Source organism: Chiloscyllium plagiosum, unplaced genomic scaffold (genome assembly GCF_037043375.1).
Source record: "Chiloscyllium plagiosum isolate Xiang-an unplaced genomic scaffold, Cpla_swu_hap1 HiC_scaffold_35, whole genome shotgun sequence".
Taxonomy (NCBI): Eukaryota; Metazoa; Chordata; class Chondrichthyes; order Orectolobiformes; family Hemiscylliidae; genus Chiloscyllium; species Chiloscyllium plagiosum.
Window position 1 is genome coordinate 16,666,085 of NW_028270173.1, and position 19,227 is coordinate 16,685,311.

At 40.7% G+C, this 19,227-nt stretch overlaps 1 protein-coding gene across 1 annotated transcript; it reads left to right on the plus strand.

The window, feature by feature from the left end:
- Nucleotides 1-604: 604 nt before the first annotated feature.
- On the plus strand, nucleotides 605-11,157 carry LOC122541427 (zinc-binding protein A33-like). The gene is made up of 6 exons (XM_043678191.2): nucleotides 605-1,038; nucleotides 1,154-1,249; nucleotides 1,413-1,646; nucleotides 5,821-5,867; nucleotides 5,954-6,069; nucleotides 8,410-11,157. The coding sequence occupies exons 1-6, from the start codon at nucleotides 637-639 to the stop codon at nucleotides 8,958-8,960; spliced, it is 1,446 nt and encodes a 481-aa protein (XP_043534126.2). The 5' UTR covers nucleotides 605-636; the 3' UTR covers nucleotides 8,961-11,157.
- The last annotated feature ends 8,070 nt before the right edge of the window (nucleotides 11,158-19,227 follow it).

Genomic DNA, 19,227 nt, shown 5'->3' on the forward strand with positions numbered 1-19,227 from the left:
ATAAACATATGGATGAAAATGGAATAGTGTAGGATAGATAGGCTTCAGAATGTTTCTACAGGTCAGCACAACATCGAGGGCTGAAGGGCATGTACTGCGCTGTAATGTTCGATGTTCTAAGAACCTGGGTTCGATTCCACCCTGGGGCAACTTGCCTCACCTGTATAGAGTTTTCACATTCTCAGCCTGATTGGGCTCTGGTTTCCTCCCTTAGATGTGCAGGTGAGCTGAATAAGCCATCTATTAGTGTCACAAAATGTGAGGGTTAGGTGTAGCGATAGAGAGGGGACTGGGTCAGCGTGGATGCGATGGACCCAGTGGCCTGCTTCACACTGCAGGGATTCTGTGAAAATGCTGGAAACTGGCGGCATCTGTGGGGAGGAGAAACTGATTTCTGATAATAAGTCATCGACCAAAAAGCGAAACCTGCTTCTCGCCGAATGTCTTTTGCTTTTCATGTACTTCTCCTGGGTGGGGGCGGGGGCCGGGGTGGTGGATCGCTTCTTCTCCAGGGTGTTGATAGTTTTCCTTCCTCCTCCTCCTCTGCCCCACCCCGGAGGCTAAGAGCCGGCCCATGTTTAGACAGTCATTCCGAATAATGAAAGTGAAACCAATAGGAATACATAGGTCGATGAAATGGCTGACAGAAGGAAGGCTGAAAATTGGACCGAGGAGGCGATTTGTGCCATTTGTCTGGATTTCTTCACCGATCCGGTCTCACTGGATTGTGGGCACAACTTCTGCCGCTCCTGTATCACCCAGAGTTGGAAAAAGAAGGAGATAAACTCCTGCCCGGAATGCAGACAGGAGTTTCCGGATAGAAAGCTCAGAGCCAGCTGGGCCTTAGGAAATCTGGCCGAGAAAGCTCGTAATTTAAAACTGGAGTCGAAGCAGAAACTTCACTGCGGGAAACATCGGGAAGAACTGAAGCTGTTCTGTGAAACCGACAAGACATTGATCTGCTTCATTTGCAGGGATTCGCGGGAGCACAAATCTCATGAGTTCCTACCGATAGACGAGGCTGCGGAGATGTACAAGGTAGAAACAAAAACAGATACCTGGAGGGTTTCACTTCGGGTATTTTTGCCTCATTTTCTATTTTTTTTTGTTGTTGTCCAAAGCTCTAATTTTCCAATTTGACTCTTCGTTCTAGGATCAACTGAAACCACGTTTAGAATCGGTGACCCGTAGAAAAGACGAAGTTCAGGACACCGAACGGCGGCAGAAGCAGCTCTTGTCTGACTTTAAGGTGAGGGATTCTGGATTAGTGGTGCTGGAAGAGCACACCCGTTCAGGCAGCATCCAAGGGAGCTTCGAAATCGACGTTTCGGGCTCGACCCTGAGCAGATTTTCTGGACTCCGCTTGCTCTTGATCGCGAAACGTTAATGACGCTTCACCTTTTATTCCGTAGGAGCAGGCGAGCGGTCTGCAGACCCACATCACATCCGAGTTCGCTAAAATGCACCGGATTCTCACTGAGAAAGAGCAGCGTTTACTCCGAGATCTCAGGGAAGAAGAGGAGAGGGTTCTGCAAATCATGGGGAAAAAACTCAGTGCAATCAGACAGGAGTTAAGTAGCGTTGAAGAAGAACTATCAAAGTTACAGGATCAGATTAAGGAACGTGACTCGCTCAGGTTTCTGACGGTAAGGAGTGGTTTCACTGAAGGAAACCCACGCTTCAAAAGTTGACATTTTCAAGAGCCCATCTTAACGCAAACTGGAGGAGCGACACCCCATCTTCAAACTAGGCACTTCCCAATCTTCTGGCCTCAATATTGAGTTCAGCACCTTCAGATTGTGAACCCATTCCTTCCCTTTCTTATAGCTTTACCTGTTACATTCTCTGTCACCTTGTCTCCCCTCCCCCACCCGACTGGGACTGTGTGTCCTTTCCAGTCTGGCAGTTAGACACTCCTTTGTTCTGCCATTCTGATCACTTAATCTGAACTAACAACATCCTTTCTCCCTTAGAACTTCAGTGCGAGAACCAATGCTTACAGGAAATTGCAGGAAACTGGACTTGAGAAATGTCGAAGAGCCACGCAGTCTACTCCCGTTTTCATTGCTTCTTGTCTATCTCCTTTCCAATCTCTACCAATCATTTCAAATCTATGCCACCTGATCTTTGTCGTTGAGTCATACAGCATGGAAACAGAGTCTTTGGCCCAACTAGTCCACACCGACCGCGCTCCCAAACCAAACTCGTACAACTTCCCTGCATTTGGCCCAAATCCTTCCAAACTTCTCCTATTCATGTACTTATCCAAATGGCTATTAAATGATGTAACTGTACCAGCATCCACCAGTTGCTCTGGCAGTTCTATCCACATAGAAACCACTCTCTATTAAAAGAATGTTGTCTCTCATGTAATTTTTAAATTTTTCTCTACTCATCTTAAAAAAACATGCACCTAGCTTTGAATTCCCCCACCCTAGCAAAAAGACCTTTGGCTATTCACCTTATCTATGCCCTCATGATTTTATAAACCTCTGTAAGGGTCACCTTCATTTCCCTTTCTCTCTGTCCTGGTCAAAAGGTCCTTCCCATTCACTACATTCAGGCCCCTCACACGTCAATTAAGGTGCCCCTCGGCTTACCTTTATTCCAAAGAAAATCACTACAACCTGTCAAATGTTTCCCCATAGGTACTATTTTTTTCAGTCCTGGCACCATCCTTGTAAATTTCCTTTGTACCATCTCTGGTGATTTAAAATCTTTTCTGGAAGGAGATGACCAGAACTAAACACAATACTCAAGTTTAATCTCACTTACAATTGTTTCCAACACTGCAGTTCCTCCTTGACCTGATTTCTAATAACTTTGTAATAAAGGAAAGATAACAGATATATCTTCTGAATCACCTTGTCCTGCTACCTTCAGGATTTGTGGCCATTTATGCTGAAAGCGATGAAACTAAGTGTCTCTGATGAAGAGTCATTGAAACATTCTCTTTGTTCATCACTACAGTTGCTGCCTGACTTGCTAAGTATTACCAGCATCTTCCATTTTACTAGATTAAATTAAGGCCCTGGCTCTCTCAAAGATGCAGTCACTGTAGGCAACACGGTCTATATTTTCAAAACACTTTAGTAACAAGATACCCCTAAAACATTTCAAATTGGCATTGTAAATGAAGATGTGAGATTCAGCCATGTAAGGAGATACCAGAATATATAATTAAAGGTTTGGACAATGAAATAGTATTTAAGCAGAATCCTCAATGAAGAAAGTTAGATATGGCAAAAAAGTTTAGTCAGAGAGATCTAGCATTTAGGATCAAGTCAACTGAAAGCATCATCACCCCTAATGGGGTGAGTAAAATCAGGGTTAATGAACTAGTCAGAATTTTAAAAAAAGAACGTATGGTTTGAAGAGTGTGGGACTGAGGATTCAGTTACAGGAGTGTAAGGCCTTGGAAAGATTTGAAATCAAGGCTGGAAATTTTTAAATTGATACATTGCTGTACTATGCAAGTCTGTGAGCCCAGGAATGGTATTAAAAAGGCACTTGGTACCTATTAGGACAAAAGAAATGGAGTTTTGAAAAACTTGCAAGTTTATGGAAGTTAGAGTCAGCTAGCAATATATTAGGAACATTTAGGTTTAGAGGTAATGAAGGCATAGATGAGGCCTGTAAATTAGTTAAGAATGATTTTTCTTTTGTATGCTGATGTTGTCCAAAAGAAACATTGAGAATGCTGGAGAAACTCAGCTCGTCAGGAAAATCTTCATGTCAAATCACTAAGAACTGAAATCCAGCATTAACAGAAGTATGCTGGTAATAATATCCGGTAGCAACTTGTAAGCATCTACTAAACAGCAGAAGAGATTATAGAATCATATAACTCCTAAAGTGTGGAAACAGGCCATAATGTGAGATGCTGCATTTTGGAAAAGCAAATCAGATCAGGACTGATACACCTAATGTTGAAAAATGTGGGGCTGGAAAAACACAGCAGGCCAGGCAGCATCCGAGGAGCAGGAGAATCGATGTTTCGGGCATAAGCCCTTCTTCAGGAATAAGCCCGAAACGTCGATTCTTCTGCTCCTCAGATGCTGCCTGGCCTGCTGTGTTTTTCCAGCACCACATTTTCAACTCTGGTCTCCAGCACCTGCAGTCCTCACTTTTCTTCTGATACACCTTTTTTTTTAGATTAGATTACTTACAGTGTAGAAACAGGCCCTTTGGCCCAACAAGTCCACACCGACCCGCTGAAGCGCAACCCACCCATACCCTTACATTTACCCCTTACCTAACTCTACGGGCAATTAAGCATGGCCAATTCACCTGACCTGCACATCTTTGGACTGTGGGAGGAAACCGGAGCACCCTGAGGAAACCCACGCAGACACAGGGAGAACGTGCAAACTCCACACAGTCAGTCGCCTGAATTGACCCCGGGTCTCAGGCGCTGTGAGGCAGCAGTGCTAACCACTGTGCCACCGTGCCGCCCACCTGATGGTAAGGTCCTCGGGAGTGTTGCTGAACCTTGGAGTGCAGGTTCATAGCTCCTTCAAAGTATAGTCGCAAGTAGATAGGATAGCGCAGAAGGCATTTGGTATGCTTTCCTTTATTGGTCAGAGTATTGAGTATAGGAGTTGGGAGGTCATGTTGCAGCTTTACAGAAATTGGTTAGGCCACTTCTGGAATATTGCGTGCAATTCTGGTTTCCTTCCTATCGGAAGGATGTTGTGAAACTTGAAAGGGTTCAGAAAAGATTTACAAGGATGTTGCCAGGGTAGGATGATTTGAGCTGTAGGGAAGGCTGACTAGGCTGGGGCAGTTTTCCCTGGAGCGTTCAAGGCTGAGGGTTAACCTTATAGGCGTTTATATAATCATGAGGGACATGAATAGGGTAAATAGACAAAGTCTTTTCCGTTGGGTGGGGGAGTCCAGAAATAGAGGGCATAGGTCTAGGGTGTGAGGGGAAGATATAACAGGGAACTAAGGGGCAACTCTTTCATGCAGAGGGTAGTGCATGTATGGAATTGGAGGAGGCTGGTACAATAGCAACATTTAAAAGGCATCTGAATGGGTATATGAATAGGAAGGGTTTAGAAGGGTATAGGCCAAGTGCTGGCAAATGGGACTAGATTAGGCTGGGATATCTGGTCGGCATGGACAAGTTGGACCAAAGGTCTGTTTCCATGCTGTACATCTCTATTACTCTATGACTCTTAAGACCACACCGATCCTCTGAAGAGTAACCCACACAGACCCATTCCTCAATCCTATTACTCTACATTTACCCCTGACTAATGCACCTAATCCACACATCCATGAACACGATGGGCAATTTAGCATGACCAATTCACCTAACCTGCACATCTTTGAATTGTGGGAAGAAACTAGAGCACCCAGAGGAAACCCACACAGACACGGAAACTTCACAAAGACAGTTGACCAAGGCTTGAATCAAACCAGGTCCATGGCACTGTGAGGCAGCAATACTAACCACTGAATCACCATGTCACCCATAGTTGGACACCAGGTTTAACTTTTAAAAATTTCTGTCTCCAACACATTTAACTAAGCCAATTCTTTGTTTTGCCTGATGTTGTGAGAAAAAAACTGTCTCAAAATCATAGCATTAAAATATGGCAATGCATTATTAATAGAAATAACAAATTCTCATTAAGGAATAACAACTACCTCATTTCAATGTTATCCTTGAAAATATACAACATGAAGCAGTGTCAAATAGAAATGTTCTATTACGAATTGTTACACTACACTCATTTATTCTTGACTGATCTGAGACAGAATACTGATTGGTAACATGTTAGCTGTGTCACTAACCTTTGATTATCCTCTTAGACCTGTGATTCTCTCTTATTTCAAGATGAGGTTTCAAAGGACAAAGGGTATGTATTCTCTGCCTTTCCATTTAATTTCATTCAGTAACATCAAAACTCTACAGAGGTTAACACTGAATATTTTATGTTCACAGGATCGAATCCCAGAATATTGAAGATTCAGTGATACCTGCCTCAATTTCACTGGGAAGATTCAAAGGGCCTCTACAGTATATTGTGTGGAAAGAAATGATAGGGAGCATTCACCCAGGTAAAAGGATTCCAGTTTTTTCCATTCAAACCTTGCAAAACTCTTGACATGAGTATACAGTGAAGTTGTGACAGAGTATTTATGTATAAAATGCAGAAGGTTGATGATGACAGTTGTGAGGCTGGTGTTATGTATGTAGACTTCCAAATTCCTTTCCCAAAATATGTCATAATAATACTGCCAGAAAAATTGACAGAATAGGAGATTGAAAGGCTAGGATCAGAATGGATACAAAACTGAGAACCATCAGGAGGCATTGGAGAAATGCTTCTGGTTTGATGTTGTACATGCCGCACTGGCTGCATAAATGGGAGCTGTCAGAGATCAGAGCTTTACATCCTGTGTATAAATCATCAGCTACCCCAAATTGAGGATTATGTCTACTTGGATTGTAAGTTTCTTCCAATGGATCCTCATGTGATTGAATAGATCAATTCTCAATCCACTGACCTTTCAGCACATATAGGACATCCCAAGAGGTAGTGAGATCCAGATTGTATGATTTGCTTCCTTTCCTTGTCTGATCTGGCTCATTGTTATGATGTTCGGAGCTAATCCTAATTCAACTTGATGGATAATTTGTCAGCATTCTGAAAGATAAAGGTAGAGAATTTAATAGCTCTGTAGCATGTTACCCCGCTATGTAAAACCTCTTCCTTTTGAGTCTTTGCTCTGCACAGCACAAGGAATCAGAATCTGCAGCCACCTCCCCACCTTCTTGACCCAGAATCAAAGAACAATTTGTACACAGCTCCTCTAATATCCCAAGATTCTTCATTGCAGCCTAATTGTGCTAAATTTGAAATCAAGAATCAAAGGACAATGTTAAGGGATACAAGCAAGGTTTAGTCAAGGAGGGAGGTTTTAAGAATGTGTTAGATGTGGAGAGGCTGGTTTGTGAAGATATTTCCAGGACATCGATCTCAGGTAGTAGAAGACATGACCACCAATGGTGGGAAGATTTTTAAAAATTGTTTATAGGATGTGCGTCACTGCTAGTTTCTGCAATGCACCTTGTAGATGATACATACGAATGTCTGGTTACAGCCGGAGTTCAGAGCTTACCTCTGATCTCTTGGTTGTAGGAACCGCTTAGTGCTGTTTATTCCAAGCTGCTCCTGTGGTTTGTTATGCAAATAGTATCGTGTAATAGCTTCACTGGTTTAACAACTCATTTTGGGTATACCTGGTCCAAGCATATCCTCCTACACTCCTCAATGTGATAGGTTTGATCTCTTGAGCTGATGGTAGGATGCAATGGAGGGTATACCAAGCCTTTAGGTTATAGATTTTGGTTAAATACAAATGTTCTGTGGCTGATAGTCCATATCACCTCCTGAGTGCCCAGTTTTGAATTGCTGGATTTGTTTGAGGTTAGTCTTATTTAGACGATGGCAGTTCCATATAACATGTAGATGGATTTCCTGAAGATGATAACTAATCATCAGTCAAGGGCTTGGAGGGAGTGGCGTGCAGGAAGGTTTGTTGAGAGGTGTTAATTAGCAGGAGGTTTCCTTGCTCATGTTTGACCTGATGTCATCACATGTCTTGAATTCCAGAACCAATGTTAAGGATTCCTACATCAACTGCTTCTCAGCTTTATGCCACTATTCTGCTACCTCTGATAGGTCTGTCCTTCAAATGGAACATGACATACCCAGAAATGATGGTGTTGTTTGGCATTGTCCACAAGCTGTTGCTTCGCTTGTCTGTGGGACAGCTCTTCCCAATTTTGTTAGAAGCATCCAGATGATGGTATGGAGGAATTTGTGTTGTGAATAAGGTTGCTGTTTCAGTCAATGTTGTGTGGTCCATCCAATTTTATTCCTTTGTTCGACTTTGTGGTAATTTAATTCAACTGAGGGGCTTGCCAGACCATTTTGGCAGGCAGTGAAGAGTCAACCAGAATACATAGTCTGGTGTCACACGTAGGCCAGATCAGATAAGGATGGCAGATTTCTTTCCCTAAGGACTTAAATGGACCAGATGAGTTTTTACAATCATCAACAGTACTTAAATAGTTGCCATTACCTTCGTTTTTAATTCCAGATGCATACAGAATTCTAATTCCACAATCAGCCATGGTGGGATTCAAATTAATGTCCCTACAACTTTAGCCTGGCATTCTCAATTACTAGTCCAGGAACATTAGAGAAACATTTTATTTTGAAGAGTCGTGAAGCTGGCGATTACAGAGATAAGGAGGGGTAATGCCTTAGATTTTCTTGAATATAATTAAAATGAAGGAAACTTTACTTGATGGTGGGATACTTTGAATTACTAGAGTTTTAGTAAGGCATTGCAAATAACTGTATCACTGAATATATTATTTTCTCCCAGTTCCAGCCTCTCTGACTCTGGATCCAAAAACAGCACATCCCCAACTCATCCTATCTGAGGACTGGACTAGTGTGAGACTTGGAAATAAAGCACAGTCGCTCCCTATCACTTCACAGAGGTTTGATTCTTGGGCCTTTGTCCTGGGGTTGGAGGGATTCACATCAGGGAGACATTACTGGGAGGTGCAAGTGGGCAACAAGACTGAATGGGGTCTTGGAGTGGCCCGACAGTCTGCTCAGAGGAGAGGTGAAATTGACCCAAAACCTGAAACTGGATACTGGACAGTAGGACTAGGAAATGAAAATGACTATTTTGCAAGTACCTCTCCCACATGGACCACCCTCACACCCAATGTGAAACCCCAAAAGATTGGAGTTTACCTGGACTACGAGGGTGGACAGTTATCATTTTACAACGCAGACAACATGTCCAATCTTTACACTTTCACGCATGATTTCACTGAGAGAATCTTTCCCATTTTTGATCCAGGATGGAATTTTAGCAAAAAAAATTCAGCAGCTTTGAAAATTATCCGGATTACAAACCATTGATAGTTAGTTTCTGTTATTTTGCCTTGAGTGGCAGAAAGTGGTGATGAGCTGTTTTCATGAGCCATTTCAGTATCTGTCGCATAGGCACACCCACAAGACTGTTAGTGAGGGTTTTACAGGATCTTCACCCAGCACAGAGTCTTCCAGGTTTGACCTCACCGGTGGCCTGCATACTTATCATAAGACTCTAAGTACACTTATATTCCAATCCTTTTGTAACAGAAGCTAATGTTGATTATGCAATGTTATAGTTGATGTTAAGTATTGAGGAGAATACAAACAGGCTGGATTAGTGAGCAAAATGGCAGTGTAATGCAAAGTAGCAAAGCATATAGTTATCCATTTTGTATGGTAATGATAGACTGGGAAATGATTACAGTCAGAGGGGCTTTAGTCTCTATATGATTTACAGAAAGTTATCCAAAAACAATTAGGAAAACAAATATGTACTTTTAATTCATTCTGCAGCTCTCCACCACCTTCAATGCCAATTAGAGATAGCAACAAATGCTGGCCTCAACAGCAATGCACATGAATGCCTAAGTTACATAGATGGGAAATGTCACACCAAGAGGCCTTTGTGCCCTATCATTTAATGCCTTTGGATAACAAAAGTTTATCCATATTAGTTTTAAAATTAATAATTTGTCTAGCACATTTGCCAGTTCAAAATTTCTATTACACTCTCCTTTAATGTCTTAAACTAAGAGGTCTAGTTTTAGACTCCATAATCAAAAGAAAAGGTCTCTTTCTGTCCTTTGAGTGGTTACTATTACTTTGTAGGAAGTCTTCTGGTGGAATTCTAAACAGAAGTTTCAGGTTCAATTGTAATTACTGAAAACCATGCAAATTCCCTCCTCATCAAGCTGTGGCAGTTTCCAGAGTAGGGTCTAACCATGGTTTTGTACAAAGCTGTATCATGACTTGCCTCTTGTATTCCCTCAAAATCCAAAAATAAAAGCCAACAATTTGTTAGCCCTTTTGGCTATTTTCCAGATGGCAACATGCCATTTCAATAATCTGTGCATCTTGACCTCTAATCCTCTCTTTGAACCTCCACTGTTTCCAGCTGCTCCTCATTTACAAAGTACCCTGTTCTACCTCTTTCAGTTTCAAAATGGATAACCTCACGTTTATCCACATTGAACTCTACTTGTCAGCTTTGCCATTCACTTAATCCAACAAAATCTCTTTGCAATTTGATATTTCCATCTACACTGTTTACAATGCCACCTATCTTGGTGTTGTAACCACCAAATTTAGAAATGTGGCTTTTGACTGCAACTGAATTATGAATAAACTGGGTTGTGGCTGTAATTGAGGCCTCAACTCAGAACCTTTTATGGAACAATACTAGTCACATTCTGCCATATAGAAGACCAGATTCCTTAATCTCCTTGACCTTCTCAAATATCTTCTTGAAGCCAAATCAATAGCATTCAGAAACAATCCCTCGTCTCTTCAAATATTGAAATGCAAAATGACCTACCCCCCCTAAATCCATGCTCAGGCTCTGCATGCAGCTGAAATCTTGAAGCTGTTCAATTACTTTACCCTTAACTCTAGTAGAGAATATATCCAGTTACTGACATCAACCAGCTCTTTGAAGGAGACTATACTGGATGGTTGATAATCATCTTTCTCACAAATTGATGAGTTGAAATTACCTTGTTAATTGGACATTTATCTTGAATACAAGTTAAATTTTGTAAAGATTAAAATATGTATGCCGGAGTAAAATACTCTGTAATTCAATTCGATTCCCTACAGTGTGGGAATAGACTGTTCGGCCCAATAAGTCCACACTAACCTTCCGAAGAGCAACCCACCCAAACCCATTCCTCTACATTTACCCCAGACTAATGCACCAATTCACATTACCTGCGCATCTTTGGACTGTGGGAGGAAACCCACACAGATATGGGGAGAACATGCAAACTCCACACAGACAGTTGCCTGAGACAGGAATTGAACCTGGGTCTCTGGTGTTGTAAGGCAATAGTGCTAACCACTGAACCACTGTGTTACCCCTGCTGGGATTGTGATGTTTAATCAGATTGTGAATTCTGGGATTTTAATAATATTGTCTAATGCTGGTTTATATCTACTGCATTATTTTCTGTATGAACTCATGTTTAACCTTATTATGGTGTTAGAGACGGCATCTGTGATATATCAATAAATGAATCATCCTTGATTTGTGTGTCACAGACCATACATTTATAAAAGGGAAGTCAACTGATTAATCAGCTCACTCAATCATGGGTCATTTGGTTTGTGCAACTGCTAACGTACCTCAACTGGCTACTGAGGAATGTGCCACAAACCAGCTAGTATTAACTTGTACACACAGATGGTAAACTTTCAACCCAGCACTTTTGATTAAGATGAAAGTAAAGTTAAAAATAAAACTGCACCTATAAGTTCTTAAGCCACAGCACATTTAGTAAGGAGCATGGACAGTATGGGACTGCAGCAATGAGGTAAAGGCCAAATTAGTTACTGACTATTGTTAAGAAATTTGGTTCCAAGTGGAAATTCAGTGCAAAGGGAGTTGTGGTGTTTTTATTAGAATTTACTGCAAGAGGTAAACACTCCAGAGTGAGAAATAGTGGGAAATGAAATATGACATGGATCAGGAGGCCAACTTGCTGCAGAGTTACAGTACAGACCAGAGTTTGACACAATTACAGGGAGAGTTAAAAATCTCACAACACCAGGTTATAGTCCAACAGGTTTAACTGGAAGCACTAGCTTTTGGAGCAGCACTCCAAATCATTTACAGGGAAAGAAGCTGATTGGTGAGTAGAGATGGTGAATATTTCTATTTCAAATACAATTAAGGTTAGTTTTCTGGTCTGCTTTGTTCTTCTTTCTTTTCTTATAAATAACTGCTTAAATATTAGAAGGCTACTCATTTTTTTTAATTTATAGTTTACAAAAACAATATCAGTACAGTGAAGTGTAAAGAGCAGGAAATTATGAGCAATTAACTTACAAGATAAATCAAATACAATAATGATGGCAAGACATGTGATGTGTTGATGCTGAACATGTTGGAGCAACTGGACAGCACTATCATCAAAAGTAGGCACATGTGTAAGAAGTGTTTGCTGCTTAAGGAACTTCGGATCTGAGTTGAGGAGCTGGAGTCTGAGCTACAGATATTGCGCCATACCAGGGAAGGGCAAAGTTACCTGGACACTTTGCTTGAGAGAGTGACAACACCCTTCAGATTAGGTATCTAAAAGTTGGTTTATGATTAGTGATATAAGGACTTAATTGCAAATGAGGCAGATATGACAACACAGGGGTTACAACTGAGGAGCCTCGATCTTGACAATTGTTCACCAGTTACAAGGCTCATGCAAGCTGTGCAGAAAAGATTGGGGACTCTCAGGATGAAGAGCAAACTGACCACAGCACAAAGAGCTTTTTAAGCGGAGAAAGAAAATAGAAATGTAACTGTGCCAGAGGACAGTAAAATTAGAGAGAACAGGTACTGTTTGCTACTGTTCATGGCAGCTATGAGTGGGAACCCCAAAGGTTATATTGCTTGCCCGAGTGCATAACTTGGAGGGGGAGAGGAGAGATCCAATAGTCATCATCCGCATTTGTACCAATGACATTGGGAGGATGAGAAACAAGGTTTGGTTGAAAGACTTTGAATAATTAAGAACTAAGTTAAAAAGCAGAACCTCCAAGGTAATAATCACTGGATCAAATAGATTCATAGAAATGTACAGCAAGGAAACAGACCTTTCAGTCTAACTCGTCCATGCCAACCAGATATCCCAAACCAATCTAGTCCAACCTGCCAGCACCCAGCCCATATCCCTCCAAACCCTTTATATTCGTATACCCATCCAGAAGCCTTTTAAATGTTGCAATTGTACAAGTCTCCATCACTTCCTCTGGCAGCTCATTTCATACACGTACCACCCTCTGTATGAAAAAGTTGCCCCTTAGGTCTCTTTCATATCTTTCCCCTCTCACCCTAAACACATACCCTCTAGTTCTGGACTCCCCACCCCAGGGAAGAGACTGTCTATTTATTCTATCCATGTCTCTCATGATTTTGTAAACCTCTATAAGGTCACCCCTCAGCCTACGACCCTCTAGGGAAAATAGCCCCAGCCTATTCAGCCTCTCCCGATAGCTCAAATCCTGCAATGCTGGCAATATCCTTGTCAATCTTTTCTGAACCCTTTGAAGTTTCACAACATCGTCCTGATAGGAAGGAGACCAGAGTTGGACACAATATTCCAACAGAGGCCTAAGCAATGTCCTGTACAGGTGCAATATGACCTCCCAACTCCTGTACTCAATATTCTGACCAATAAAGGAAAGCATACCAACCACCTTCTTCACTATCCTATCTACCAGCGACTCTACTTTCAAGAAGTAATGAACCTGCACTCCAAGGACTCTTTGTTCAGCAAGACTCTCTAGGACCTTACCATTAAGTATATAAGTCCTGCTAAGATTTGCTTTTACAAAATGCAGCACTTTGCATTTATCTGAATTAAACTCTATCTGCCAATTCTCAGCCCATTTGCCCATCTGATCAAGATTCCATTGTAATCTGAGGTAATCTTCTTCACTGTCCACCACACCTCCAATTTTGGTGTTATCTGCAAAATTACTAATTATACCGCTTGTGCTCACATCCAAATCATTCATATACATGATGAAAAGTCATGGACCTAGCACTGATCCTTGTGGCACTCCACTGGTCACAGACCTCCAGTCTGAAAAACAACCCTCCACCACCACTCTCTGTCGTCTACCTTTGAGACAATTCTGTATCCAAATGGCTAGTTCTCCCTGTATTCCATGAGATCTAACCTTGCCAACCAGTCTCCCATGGGGAACCTTGTCGAACACCTTACTGAAGTCCATTTGACAACTTATTCTCCCAAAATAGTGATAGAGAAATCAAGAAAGGTAAATGATTCAGAGGTAGGCCACATGAAGGTATGGGAAGGTTAGAAACATAAAAGAAGGTGAGGTATTCCAGAGACGGTTTCAAAAGAAAATTATGATATAGTTCCAGGGATGAGGTGACTTCAGTCACTTGGATGGAATGGAGAAGTTCTCCTTAGATAAACAAGGTTCAGAGCTGTTCAAAATCATAAGGGGTCTGGACAGAGTAGATAGTGAAGATTTTGAACCACCAGAGGACATAAATTTATGGTGAATGACAAAAGAACCAAACACAATAAAAGTTTGTTTTTAAATGCAGCATGTAGTTAAGCTCTGTAATGCATCGTAGGAGCATGTGGTGGAAATGGATTCAATTGTCACTGACAAAAGGGTAGAGGAAGAAGTGCTATGCTATAGGAAGAGAGGAATGGGACTGGCTGAGTTGCTTTTGCAGAGAACTGAAATGGACTTAAAATGTAGAATGGTTTTCTTTTGTGTTGTAATCATTTGCAAATTCTGCTAGTGCAGTTCTGGTTGCTGCATTACATGAAGGATGTCATCTAGATAAATGGAGAGGGTACAGAGAAGATTTTTGGTAATACTGTTGTCAGCCATAAGCAAAGATTGTTTAGATTGGGATTGTTTAGTTTAGGATTGTTTATCTTAGGATTGTTTACTTTGGAACAGAAAAAGACTGAAGGAAGGTGATAAGACATTTTTTTAATGTTTCATGCAATGTTGGTGTTAATGTCATTCCAAATCCTCGAGTTGATTAGGAAGCCACTTCAGAGGACATTTAACAGTCAATTCATATTCCTGTGGTTCTGAAGTCACATGTAGATTTAAACAACTCTACATAGCACGATTACCATTAGTCAGCATCTAATTCCAAAATTTTATAGAACTCAAAGCTTACCGTCAACTGTGATGGGATTCCAACCCTCGTCCCAAAGAATTTTCCCAAAGCAATGTCCAGTAGACATTACTATGACATCCTGTATATGTAGAGAGATTGGATAGATTTTGTATTTTTCCACAGAAACTCAAAGACTGAGAGGGTATTTCACCAAATAATATAAAAGTCTTCAGATCTGATAAGATGAACGATATCAGAATGTTGCACTCAATTTTCAAATTAAATATTTGAATTTTCTACCCCATGGGTCTGTGAATGCTTTGAGGTTCATTATATTTAAACAAAGGAGCTGACTGGGTTTCTGGATACAAATATAGATAAAGAATATGGAGAGTGCGGAGAAAGATTGATTTGAGGTAGTAAATCAGTCTTGATCACAATGATTGGGAGAGCATGCTGGAAGCATTTCATGGCCTTTTTAAAAAAATGAATATGAGTAGAGCACACAGTGGCCTGAAAACCAGCAATGGGAGGAAACAGTAGCAAATGCCTTCAAGACCAAAACAAAATGAAAGCAAGTGAATGCATAAAGCCCACCATAAACTGGCAGAGACGGTTTGTTAAGATACACTAGGCAACAAAGTAATTTCAATGATTCATTACCTGTGAGAATGAATTGCTCTTCTAACCCGGGCGAAGAGATCGTAGCAAATATTTTACTCCCACACACAACAATGCTAAATCGTTCAATATTAAGAGTACATGTAAAATGATTCATCAGTGACACTGTGCTTGTTTGTGACATAACAAACCACCTCAGCTGAAAAAAAATATAAAACAAATTGCAGGCTTCTTTGTGGGGACAGTTTGACGCCTACATTTTTTTTAACGATAGTCACTTTAAAAGTCTTCACGGATCTTTCTACGTCAAAAAAAAATTGATTCTTAAAAATACTTAACCTTTGAAGTGTAAATTATTACTTTGAATGTATTTGAAAATGTATGCTATGCAAAAGATGAGAACACAATATCAGAATTCAAAATTTCACCATCCACTGTAGAAAAAGATATACGACTTATTTGGGCTCCAAGCTCTCCCTATCTTTATTCCCATCCTTGCCTTTCCTCCTCCACGTCCTTTCATGGTGACCCTGATGGAATGGGTTTCAGCTTGTGGGGCAAGGGAGCTGGTCTGGTGGGTTGGATCTGTGCTGGGACCAGTGTCCTGGCAAATCACATAACAGTGCTGTAGGGAAAGCTTTAAACTAATTGACGGTGGTTGGGTGTTGGAATAAAGGAAACGTAGACTTACAAAGTAAAAGAATATGGCAGCACCAGAGGGCAGCCATTTGATTAATAATATCCAGAATGGGACAGGAAGAGATAGTGTACAAAAGTAGAAAAACAGTAGTACATATGATCCAACAGGTAAAGAAAGATAAAAAGGTAAAGTTAATGACTCTTTACTTCAATGTGTCTCGTGTTCAACACAAACCAATAAATTAACAAGACAATACAGGTTAACGAGTATGATCTTATGACCATTATGGACACATAATTACAAGGAGATCAAAACTAAATATTCAGGAATATATAACATTTTTAAAAGCCAGAAAAGCAGACAAGGGTGTTGAGGTAGCATTGATGGTATGGGATGAAATAATTATGATAGCAAGGAATGATCTTATATCAGAAGATGTAGAATCCATTTGGGTTGAGATAAGAAATTAAAAAGGGAAAGCTGACACTGGCAGGAGCAGTCTCTCGGCTCCCTAACAATAAATCAGGAAATAATGAAGGCACCTAACAAAGGCAAATGAATCATGGGTAACCTTAAATTTCACGCAGATTTGGATAGTCAGAAGAAGCCATGAGGAAGAATTTTGAGCGGAGTTTCCTCGAATAACATGTTGTGGATCCAATCAGTGATCAGACTCTGTGATGTGTAATGAGGCAAGTTTAAAAAATTATGTAAAAGGTCCCCTAGGAAACAGTGACCATAACATGGTAGAATTTAGCATTTAGTTTGGGAGGGAGGAGTACAAACATAAATAAGTGTAATTTCAAAAGAATGAGGGAGGAGCTGGCTGACGTGGTCTGGGTCAGACGTTTAGTAGCAATCTACACAGAGGAATCCAAATTCTGGAATAATAAGAAAGGCAAATGGAACGTCAGACTTCATTTTGAAGTGAATAGTGTATAAAAGTTGGGAGGTTTAGCTAATACTATACAAGACATTATTCAAACCACCTGGAACAGTTTTGGTCCCCTTATCATTCAAAGGTTCCCCAGGCTGATCCGAAGAATGGAAGAACTGTCTTATGAGGTGAAGTTGAGTAGATTGAGCATGTACGCATTGAAATTTAGAAGAATGATAGGTGATTTGATAGGGTATATGGGAGAGTATCGGACCAAAGGACATAATCTCAGAGTAAGGGATCACACATTGAAGACAAAGATGAGGGGGAATTTCTATCGAGGGTATTGAATTGATGGAATTCTTTACTATAGAGGACGAGTCAGTGAGTATATTCAAGGCCAAGATAAGACTAATTTTTAATCAGTAAAGGAATCAAGCGTGAAAAACACAGGGAAGTGGAGGTAAGGATTATCAGACTTGCATGATCTCATTCAATGCCTGAATAATCTGATTCTGCCTCTACATCTTGTTTTATAAGCCTGCTTTTTTTGCAGATGTGCTTTTAATCAGTCTATTCCTTACAGCATACATATTTGCAGTTTCAGGCAGTGCTGTTTTAGATACTAGTTCTTTGTGCATCTCATCTTCAGCATTAAATGATAAACTTATAACTTGCCCAAGCATATCGGACACGTCTCCACATGTGCAAAGGGTGTGCATGTAATATCTATTTCTTGCAATTCTTTCTGGCAGATTTGGGTGTATGTAGTGAGGCCAGATTTTCTACCCCTCCCCAGTTGGACTTAAACTTGTGCTAGAGAGCTGTCTTCTTAAACCACTGCTTCATGGTATAGCTGTTCCAGTAATACTGTTAAGTTGTGAGCTCTCTCTCTACAGCTAATTTGCATTTTCTCATTCAGCTTCCTGAAAATAAATGACCTATTTCAAGTAGACCCATTCTATTTTGCTGACAGTATTTTATACATCAAGCCCTACATTTGGGGTGAATGTTCAATCTCTCACCCATAACTTTCACATGGAGCCTCCTCACAACTTTAGCTCTGTTATCACTTTCTACAGCACCTATGACACAACTCTTATTAATCTAACATTGACAATGCATTTACTTATGTAAAGATAGAAGGTAAGACCATAAGACACAGGAGCAGAAATTCGGCTGTTCAGCCTATAGAGTCTGCTCTGCCATTTAATCATGGCCAAATTCCATTCTCCTACTTTCTCCCCGTAACCCTTGATACTCAAGAACCTACCTATCTCAGTCTTAAATATACTCAATGACCTGGCCTCCACAGCCTACTGTGGCAATGATTCCATAGATTCACCATTCTCTGGCTGAAAACATTTCTCCTTATCTCCCTTCTAAAAAGGTCCTCCCTTTACACTAAGGTCATACCCTCAGGCCCTAGTCTCTCCTGCCAATGGAAACATCTTCCCCAACACCTTATCTGTCCAGGAAAGACATGAGAAAATGCAAATTAGTTGTGGAAATGATAGTTTATAACTTAACATCTTGTCACATTCAATCATTTTATATCCACCTTCACTGAAGAAGAGGGATGAAACTGTCAACATCGGAGTAACAGAAAAGATTGTAAAGAAATTGGGTAGGAGGAAAATAGATAAAAAGAGAGGTTTTTAAAAAGGACAGCAGAACATATGAGCAGAGGGTTAAGATGATGTGGAATGCACAACCAGGAAAGGAGGGGTAAATGCTAAATTCAATTAAATATATTTTTAAAAGGAAGAGGGATAAAGTCTTAAGGGGATAAGAGACAGGGAGCTTGCACAGGCACATTGGGCTTAATGGTACAACATTTTATATTATGGGTCTAAGAGCATCATACCAAGGTGCAGGAATTCTGATCGGGCTCTTGGAATGTGCAGCAAATGGCGTGCCAACAAGGAATTCTATCATCAGATGATCTAACACCAGAATGAAAGAGTTTCATTTCAATGCTAAGACAACACATACAAAACTCCTACCCAGCCTATAACAGAACACAGGTATGCAACAGCTGCTGACCTGGCTGCAATGCCCAACATGAATACATTCAATTTGATGATGAGGGTAATTAACTAGCTGACAAGATTCCCGAGATCCATGAAGTTCCAGATATTTATAAGCAGTTGTGACCGAGAAGAGTCAACTAAGTAGAGTGACAGGGACGACTTTAATAAGTGTTTTGAAGATGTGGGTGAACTATACCTTTTAAGAGAGTTAAAGCGTGACAGCATCTAGTGTTCTTAACTAGACACAATGTAATGTGTGCTCCAGCTACTGGAACAGCTGGCTGCCTGGAAACAAAAAAACAGATTCGAATTAG

Excerpts from the sequence above, each read along its gene's own strand:
- LOC122541427 (XM_043678191.2), top strand. The coding sequence starts at position 637 with ATGGCTGACAGAAGGAAGGCTGAAAATTGGACCGAGGAGGCGATTTGT. Across the intron at positions 1,039-1,153 it reads AGGCTGCGGAGATGTACAAG|GATCAACTGAAACCACGTTT; the intron begins GTAGAAACAAAA and ends TCTTCGTTCTAG. Across the intron at positions 5,868-5,953 it reads GAGGTTTCAAAGGACAAAGG|GATCGAATCCCAGAATATTG; the intron begins GTATGTATTCTC and ends TTATGTTCACAG.